Source organism: Cynara cardunculus (genome assembly GCF_001531365.2).
Source record: "Cynara cardunculus var. scolymus isolate 2C chromosome LG 12, CcrdV1, whole genome shotgun sequence".
NCBI lineage: Eukaryota > Viridiplantae > Streptophyta > Magnoliopsida > Asterales > Asteraceae > Cynara > Cynara cardunculus.
The window spans coordinates 36,167,101-36,176,985 of record NC_037539.1 but is presented as its reverse complement, the minus strand read 5'-3'; the positions used below and the strand labels follow the sequence as shown (position 1 = coordinate 36,176,985).

The window sequence follows — 9,885 nt, the reverse complement described above, 5'->3', positions numbered from 1 at the left end:
ATTCTTTTTGGCCAACCTCATTTTTGTAAAACAATCTTATAAAAGTGACATACAAAATTTTTTGATGTTACCTCGGTTGTCCCATGTTGATGAGAATATATATAATCCACTGAAATGAGATGGTGTGTACATCAAGAGAGGAGGTTATTTCTTTCAAAATTAAAAGGGTTTGCGACAATTTACAAACTTCTTTTTTGGCTGACCTCATTTTTTCCAGCAACTTTAAAAAATTAATTAAAAAAAGGACATATTTTATGATCATTAATATGTTAAATGAACAACCAAATATAATGAAGATTTATGAGATTTTAATACTCTCAAATTTTGAATAATTGTGTTAATCGTAATTTTTATGTGCAATCTATTTCATAATCCGTTAACAATTAAGTCGTAAAACAAGCATTATAAGCTAAAATGCAAAATTGGAAAAGACTAATTTTGTGTACACTCATTATAACGGTTAATATATTGCACATTTGCTTGCAACTAACCATTTTTGAACAATTTTTAATGTCAAAACATTATTTTTGCATAAAAAATGTATGAAATTCTTTTCCTTACAAGAAATAATACCAATGAAGATATATATATTTTACATTTAAATAACCTTAAACATGAGAATTATAGTAATAAAAAACCATGGTTGAAATAAAAGCCAACCAGAAGACAAAACCAATTAGTAATTCTTATTTTTATCTTTATATCTTTATATATCTTAGAGTAAAACTTGCAATGAATATGGTAGCATCCTAAGGAGAGAGTATTCTTCATTTCTTGAATTGTGGTTGAGTTCTGTATATCATACATTGATGGAGATATGAAAGATCTATATATATATATGTATGTATACATATAAAATGAAGATTGTAGGCTTGAAATAGTATTATGAAATTTAAGTATAAAAAATATTTAATTATGGTATTGTTTTCGTTATTCATATTGATGGAGAAAACGATAGATTCAACTTTTTTTAGTTTTCATATGCATCATTCCCCCTTAAATATTTCTCAATCTTTTGTCTCCTAACCGTGTGAGATTACGATTGTAACACCGCAATTTAGGATTTCAGTATTCTCAAATCTCATCGTACCATTTCATTCTACATTGTTGTTCTGTTTATATATACAAAGATAGAATTTCCATTTTTTTATCCAACCCACTATGCGAGCCGACTAATCCCAAGGCAACCACCCACGGAGTCACTGCATTTGAACCTCCGTGGCTGCAAAGGGACTTTTATCTCTCATTGGATTCTTTTGACCTTAGGAGCCAATTCAAACCAATCAAACACCACCCTGTTGGTTGTAACCCTCAACCCAAGGAGAATTTTGAACATCATCTTATTTGATTTAAAAAAAGTACCATAAACAAACAAAAGGTAATATAGCCCACATCCATTTGACATCTACTAGCATGTTAAGATTCCATATAATTATACTACAAAACTAGAGAAGCCTGTTAGACACCCAGACTTTCCTCAAACTACAAACAGAACATTCCAACAGATCGACTTCGACGTCACCTCTTCTCCCCGGCTTTATGTCTTTCAAAAGGCAAACCGACCCCGCAGCAGTAGAGGCTTCTCATGTGAAGTCAAGCAGCTTTCGTCAGTACAATCTGTGCTACACGCCTGATCGCTTTTCAGCTTCAGCATATTCCGTTTGAGAGCCATTCATTTCTTCACTTCCGATGATTTGATCAGCAAGCATCTTGCAGGCCTTCTCTAGCATTATCAGATACCTTTTCTCTGCATCCTGGTGTTTCTGCAAGTGTTTCTCAGCCTGCACTATCAGAACTACACAGAATCACCCAAGTTTGTACACCTTTTTAGTTAAGACAATGGTGTCTAGTCCACATCATTCCAAAAGAATTTTGCTATATGACTGGCAACCATAAGCTAGCTTATTGAAAAAACTCCATTTGGCCCCTTTTTGAAAAGCCATTTCAGATAACTTATTGGAGCTTTTTTCTTCCAATTATGACCCTTTTATTTTACATAAGTGCCCTTTATAATTTTCCTTTTGGTCATTTTACACCATCATCTTGATTATTAGCTAGCTTTTACCAAACGAGACTGATCTATTTGCCAACAACTAGCTTATCAGCTAGTTTGCCTGTACACGTATGCATTCCTAACCTTGGGTTTTCTGAAGCACTATGCGCTAACGTAGCTTTTTCCCTTGCTCAAAGAAACTTACCAGTTCAACCGCTTGATCAGTTATTCCACAAAAATCACTTCAAACTTAATAACTTATCATAGAAAATGGAGGATTCTTACTTCAACCTGCAGGTGTAATCTACTTTCGACTTCCATTTGAGCTCTCAATGCTTCCTTTACTTCGTAACCCCTGATAATCAAATAAAAGCTCTGAAATTTGAGCACCATAGTAACAGACACACATAAATCGTATATTTTTGGAAAAAGAAGCAGGCCATTTCTCTTACTCGTTCACATGAGTAGTTTCCAGGCTTTGAGAAGAACACATCACTTGGGGGCTCTCCATATGATACAAACCTGAGAGTCCTTAGATAAAAGCAATACAAGACAGCTTAAACATCAAAATATTCGTCTCACCATATTCTTCGTACAAGGATAAATAAAAAGTTCTTCACCAGAACTAGTTGATTGAACTCATGCCAAGACCAAACTAAACCAAATGAGCACAATATATCCCACCCGGAGGTGTTGGTCTAGGGAGGGTGGGAGTACGCAGACCCCACCTCTACCCATAGAGTAAAGCGTAGGTTTCCATGAAAACGCCCGACTTTTGAAAAGTGTGCAAAAGTAGACATTTTAACCAATGGTCAGATATTTATGAAGTAATCATAGGGAAGGATATGGCCACACAGGTGCACAGCAGACAAAACTTCCTTATTGTGACAGTGAGAAGAAATTTAAGCAACTGACAAGTTTTTCTTTCAACTGTGTCATGCATGTGAAACGTATGCACTTGCACCAGCTTATTTTAGCTATAGCTAAACATACCATCATTGTTGGGTTCACATAAACCTTTCCCAGATTGCTTACCTAGTCTGTATTTCTGCAACAAAGCCAGGGAAGGAGAGACACAGAGAGAAATTTGGTTAAATAACTTGGCAAACTAAACTGTCTTAACTGCAGGGCAAGAGCATCTAACATAGCTCAATTTGAAAGCAAACCTGGAGGTGACTTTTTAGATGGAAGAGAGTAAGACCCTTTACACCCATCGCCCGCATAATAGCTTTTGGAGTAGCTTCTGCAAGTATCATTAATATCATTACTTGGATCCAATTCTATAACCAGATCGGTTCGACAAAATATGAGGACTTAAGATAATCGCAGTGATAACAAGGGAAAGTTAGGGGCCGTTTACCGAGCCATTACCAAGTGTCACTTTACCAGGTTTCGGGTGAGCATGGCAAGGAAAGGGAATCTTACCCGGTAAGAGGCATAGCAAGGACCGAGAATCTTAGAAGACTCTTACGAGGTTAGCACTTACCAGGTAGAAACATTTACCAAATATCCATTTTGATGTTGGAGAATGTTACCCGATAACGTAAGCGAGGGCGGTGACTCTTGCCAGGTAAGCGCTTACCCTGTAAGTGTTTGGTAAACAGCCCTAACAACAGGTCAATCTGCATCATCTGCAACCCCTAACAAAGAAGCTAATAGTGAATTCAGCAAAGATTGCTAAAAACTGTCTGCTAGATGATGTTAAATGAACTAAACAATTAAGTTACACAATAGAATCACTGTCAAAGAGATGCCCAAGAATCATTCATCAAGTGCAGTAGTTATGAGGTTTCAGATTTTTATTTGGGGATTTGAGCTGTAGATGCCTGTTATTGAGAATACCCTTAAACAAGTGTGAGGGGTAATAGTAGCAAACTTATTATGCCACATCTGTTTTTAAGGGTATTCAGACGAGTTATTGACAATTATTTACAATTATTTATTCTAAATTTCTATGGCTTTCTCCTTTTCAGGAGTCCTTGTGCTCCATCAAAGCTTACCTCTTATCAGGTTTTAGTTGTTTAAGCTAACAAAGTGATAAGTAGAAGGTTAGTCCACTTTCTTCATCACTCGTATGTCTATCATAGGTTGAAGACTACGGACTTCCGGGACCTGCTATGATGAGACAATGCATGACATCTCGGACGTAATGTGTCCACGCCCTGTGGTGCACAACACTTATCACTGTGTTCTTTCTTCCAGTTTGAAGTCCAATGAGGGCTTGATCAGTAAGGATCCTTCTATTCACACTACAGAATCCTAGAGGCATAGCAAGTAGAAAAATCCAGAGGCTCCTCAATTCTCATGTACAGATATTGAATCACCATCCCTTCCACTAAAAAATAATTGGTTTCTCCATTAATTTTATGACAAGGTGTGCAACTGTCTTAGGAAAAATATGATAACCACTGTGACCCTGCAACAGACCATCTTTGGTGAAGCTTTGGATTGATCCACATGGCTTTTATTGTAACTAAACATAGAGTTACGGCTATTAGAATATAAAAGTCATTGCTCCTATGGAGTATGGACAACTTTGGACCATAAATGATCTTCTTGGGTCTAAAAAGGAAGATTTTGAAGGGGGTCTCTATATATACCTCTCATCCAAGTCAGAATGGAAGATGAGCATTTTTGACATCCAGCTAACATAGATTCATCCCCATCCTCTCTATACAGAAAAAGGAAACATGTCCTTTTTGACTGATGGGTTCAAATATCTCCTGAAAGCCTATGACAAGGACTCCTGTTTTAGCCGGCTGTAGTCTGATTTCTTCCTTCTTGTACATACCCAATTGCATCCTACAACCTTCTTGTTATTTTCTCACCTAATTTCTTATAATCCATTCTTGAATGGATATCATTGCTGCTTATAAAGCATACTGGGAAGGGATTGCTATCGATGGATGAGTTTATCCCAATTCATCGGCCTGTATGTGAGGATCTAGATCTCCTAGATGAGAACTTGACTTGGCTTGATGCAGCAACTTTACCAAAAACACGGTCTACATAATGACAAGTCTGAAAGGGTTCTAACTCAATGCTTCAAGGACTTGTCCAAAGTCCACTTCTGCCATTGAGACTCATGTTTTTCAAGACTGTGAACCCATACTATCATATCCTGACGCCGACCATCCTTCAAATTCAAGCAACAATAGTGAAGATCATACTTTAGGTATTCTCATTGTTCCTTGTAAAAGTCCACTTGAGAATCAATGTACATGCAAGCACATTATTGATGTTCAATTTCTTCCTTGCATTTGGTTTCTATTCTTAATGCTTAATAGAAACCTGTACAATCTCAAAAGTGGGAAGAAACTCTTGAAAGCAGGGGTTTTACAAAAATAGTCTTCAAATCATGTCCCAAATAACTTGGTGAACTGTAATCAAACATGGTCTGGATGGAGTTGTCGAAAAGTATAGGGTGTCTTGTAGTATTACGTTTCACTCTAGGGTATTGATGATCAAGAAACTTCTTCAAGCTGAATTGGGTGTAAGACCCATCATCTCCTTTGCAATCAAATTGAATTGGGAATTGCAGCAACTTTATGTGAAGAATGCTTTCCTGCATGGTGATTTGAAGAGTATAGATTCTTCTCTAATTCAGGAAACGAAAGATGAAACATAAATCATGGAAAATTCTGTGGCACACCAATACCCGAACCCTTTAATGCAACCCATTCTAAACTTCAAAGGCCTATCATGCATAGGTGAGGCCGTTAGTATCAGAAATCACGTTGAAGACCCAGGAGATAACCATGCCATCGATCCTCCCCCAATGTGGCCACAAAACTCAAGTCCTTCGGAGAAATTGTGAAAACACCCTCTGTGATACTGATACTCAACCAGTTCTTTAAATGACACTATCTTCATACAACTCCTCTAGGTACCAAAATTTTATGTTACATTGAGATGTTTTGAATCAAAATCAAACTAGGGCTTTCAGAGGTATGAGGGTGTAGATGATGAAAAGCATCTATGGGTTGATTGGAAAAACACCAATACTGATGGAAGAACCATTGATGGAGAAGTATCAATGCTCTGATGCCATGATAACAAAATATGAAATCCAATAACTTTTTGAAATTCTCATTGGAAAATCATGGGAGAGCCCAGACACTTCTATAGTGATGGAGATGGTCAGATGCAACTAAAAGGGAAATACCAGAATCTACATTGAAACTGCTTCTGATATACATTTATCTCCATCAAGCCCCACAGTTTGCAGTTTGTTGTATCACTGCAATAATTGATGCCTTCAACTTGTGAGACTGTTTTACTGTGGCTGCAATAGCCAGCTATAGCTTGAGTTTGGTTCTGTTTAATATCTGCAATAGATATGATTTTCAGCATTTCTATTCAACAATTCAGGACAATTACATGTTCCATTAACATCTTCACCTTATAACCATTGACATAATCAAACTGTCTCATATTTGGGAATTGGGTTTGATTAACAATTTCTATCTAGCAAATCAAATGAGAGTATTTGTAGTACTTACATGCTGCCTGTTGGCCACATAAGGAAAGTAATACACATGTAGTTGTCTTTCAGTTTTGTAGTGATTGCTTGGCCCACAGTTTAGGCTAGATTAACAAGCAATGGCCATAAGACTTCTGCTTATATTCAGTTGGGCCATAACCGTTTCGTCCATGCTTCCATAGACCCAACCCCAATACCTTATTTATTTGCTATGTGATTAAAGGATGATTAGTCGATCCAGTTTGACATTGTAAGATGTGTGCTTGATAATTCCCTACTATATTTTTGAGAGAGAAATTAGTATAGCCCAGACAAGTTAATTATGCAGAAGATTTAGCATACAACACAATCTTAAATAAGAATTGACATAATAACAGACTGGACAATCAAACATCAGGTGAGAGTTGACACATGCTTAGAACTTAACTAAGAATTAAGTTCAAGTAAGAAAAGCTGATCCCAGTTGAAACTTTCTCTAATGCTGACATCTAGATGCCATAAGTCAGCATCATGTAAAAGATGATCCCAGTTGAAACATTCTCAAATGCTGATATCATATAAAAAGATGGGGTTTTGACCTTTTTCGTTTCTTTCAAGCTAGTTGTCTCATAGTAAATCATCAAGGCATCATTATATTTCGATCAGTGTTATACCCTTCTTTATTGAGAAAAAAAAGAAAGGAACAAAATACAGACAACCTGAATGAAAAACGAAGAAAGCCAAACACATGATGCTGCAGCTTCAGCCATACAAATAGCTTAACATAATTGTAAAAGTGGAAACAGATAAGCAGCAATAAGAAAGGGAAACTAACTAGAAGGGCCACCAAGCTGAGAAACGGCATCAACAAAACGGTCGTGAAGGTCAGCAGTCCAACGGAGGCGAGGTTTAGGATCAGAAGTAAGGAGGAGGCAAGGGTCTCCACCCAGACCAACACCTATAGCCCGATGAAGAGAAGCAACATCTATGCAGGCTTCCCCTGGTTGAATCAACCTTGAGGAGTGGTGGTGGTACATTCTGCTCAAAAATCAAAATCTAATCACGATTTTGTATGGATTCAGGTTCAGGTTCAGGGTGAAGATGGCGGACAGAAGAAATCAAACCCTCATCCAATGAATTGGTCAATTGGCCACCAAACACATAAAAGGACCATCATTAATGGTGATTATGCCAAATTTATCAACCACTTCAGATCTCTAATCAGTACCAAATAATGTAGATGTAGGCTCAAGTCCCATCACGGGGTTATCATCAAAATTGTCAAATTTCAAATGAAAATGATTCAGATAAATTAGTTGATAAGTTAGTTGTTGAATAAATCATGTTTGATAAAAGATAATTGATAAATAATATAAAATAAGTAAAAACTGAGAGATAGTTGTTTATACATCGATAAGGGATGTATAGATTCTCGAAAAAGAAAAGAAGGTCCGACCACGGGTGTTCAAGAGTAGTGTCACCCATTAAAGCGGTGCGTGAGCTAGGTTCAGAATGTCGTGAGACAATTTGAATCAAGTATAGTATTTTAACGTATAATTGACATAAATCTTTAAAAATATAATATATTAACTAAATTCTGTTTTTTATAATAGTACTTTTTTAGCCTCTCTTTTTTACTAATTCATTTTCCTTGGTCTGATATAGAAAATGCAAAAAATTGAATGAACTGATAGCTAACATATTAAGGTATCTGTTTAGTTTTCAAGAGTGACAATCAGTTTGGATATACAGATGAGTGCATCACGAAAACTAAACAACAATTTGGATATACGAATGAACATTATTTACAAATGATTGTATTTCTTTGTTCAGTCAAGAATTTTCCAAGCTTTGTAATGAATTCTGAGTATATGGGTGTAAAAACCTAATACATGTGCAATTATTTTTCCATTCGATCTTTGCTAATACACCATATAAACCTTCAACTTTATATATTAGTTAACTTGCAAAATAACCACACAAACTCATGATTCAAGGCTAAACTAATGTTTCAAAATTGTGGTTATATATATATATATATATATACATACATATATATATATATATAGAGAGAGAGAGAGGCTTGGGATCATGTGAGACCAGTCTATTTTCGTGAGACCACATTTTTACACTTTTTTAACATTCACAATGTTTTTGCTGTAAATGTTCGACTTTTTTCTAACCTTCATAGTGTTTTTGCTGTGAAGTTTACGTGTAAAAATGTGGTCTCACAGGTCTCACGAAAACAAACTAGTCTAACGTGAACCCAACCCTATATATATATATATATATATATATATAGAGAGAGAGAGAGAGAGAGACTTGGGATCATGTGAGACCAACCTGTTTTCGTGAGACCCGTGAGACCACTTTTTTACTCTTGAAACTTCACAGTAAAATGCTCTGAAGGTAACCTTCACAGTGTTTTTGCTGTGAAGGTTCCGCTTTTTTTTAACTTCACAGTGTTTTTGCTGTGAAGTTTCAAGTGTAAAAAGGTGGTCTCACGGGTCTCACGTGAACCCAACCCTATATATATATATATATAGAGTTGAGTTATTATACAAACCCTTACATTTGTACAATAAATACAACTCAATCTCAACCGTCCATTTAATTTAATGAATATGTAATTTCATAGAAGTTTTGATTGTTTTCTAATATAAAGTATTGATCATAATTAGTGAACCTTATTTATCTTCCATAAATATTTAAATCATAATAAATGAACTCTCATCAGTTCCATAAGTATTTCAATTTATTAGGTTGTATTGGTTGTACAAATGCAATGAGTTGCATTTGAATCAAATTCTCTCTCTCTCTCTCTCTCTCTCTATATATATATATATATATAAGAAAAATCTAAAAAAACACAATGGACTTTAGTGTTTGGAATGATTAAGTCATTGGATAATTTTTTGGAACAACTAAGTCCTTGGACATTCCAAAACATGTTAAATAACTCTTTGGACAATTTTTTGGAACAAATAAGTCCTTGGACATTCCAAAACATGTTAAATAACTCTTTGGACAATTTTTTGGAACAAATAAGTCCTTGGACAATTTAAAACATGTTAAATAACTCATTGGACAATTTTTTGAAACAAATAAATCATTGGACAATCCAAAACATTTTAAATAACTTTTTGTACTTTTCTAAAACCTGTTGGATACATTCTTATGACTTGTACAACTAGTTAATGTGGTAAAATAGTGAAAATCCGAAAAAAAACCCAATGAACATTCATATTTTGAACGATTAAGTCCCTAAACAATTTTTGAACCAAAAAGTATATAAATCTATAAAATTAAACAAATATAACAAAAAAGTACTTACATTTACAAAAAAAATAATTACATTTAAAAAGATTTTTGATAAAATTTATTTTAATTAAAATAAAAATATATTTAGTCAGTGATTTTCAAACTAAAA

General features: G+C 35.1%; 1 protein-coding gene across 5 annotated transcripts; it reads right to left on the bottom strand.

Annotated features, from left to right (window-relative positions):
* Positions 1-1,326: 1,326 nt before the first annotated feature.
* LOC112523379 (protein PHR1-LIKE 2-like) lies at positions 1,327-7,660 on the bottom strand. Of its 5 annotated transcripts, none has more exons than XM_025132961.1 (6): positions 7,291-7,660; positions 3,160-3,236; positions 2,987-3,041; positions 2,446-2,524; positions 2,279-2,348; positions 1,327-1,781 (listed from the first exon to the last, which is right to left on the bottom strand). In XM_025132961.1, exons 1-6 carry the CDS (start codon positions 7,490-7,492, stop codon positions 1,623-1,625), a joined length of 642 nt encoding a protein of 213 aa, XP_024988729.1. In that variant the 5' UTR covers positions 7,493-7,660; the 3' UTR covers positions 1,327-1,622. The 5 variants fall into 5 exon arrangements, with proteins under 5 accessions (XP_024988729.1, XP_024988730.1, XP_024988733.1 ...); XM_025132962.1 differs by having other exon boundaries at positions 2,446-2,515; XM_025132965.1 differs by having other exon boundaries at positions 2,446-2,515; positions 3,029-3,041.
* Positions 7,661-9,885: the final 2,225 nt, after the last annotated feature.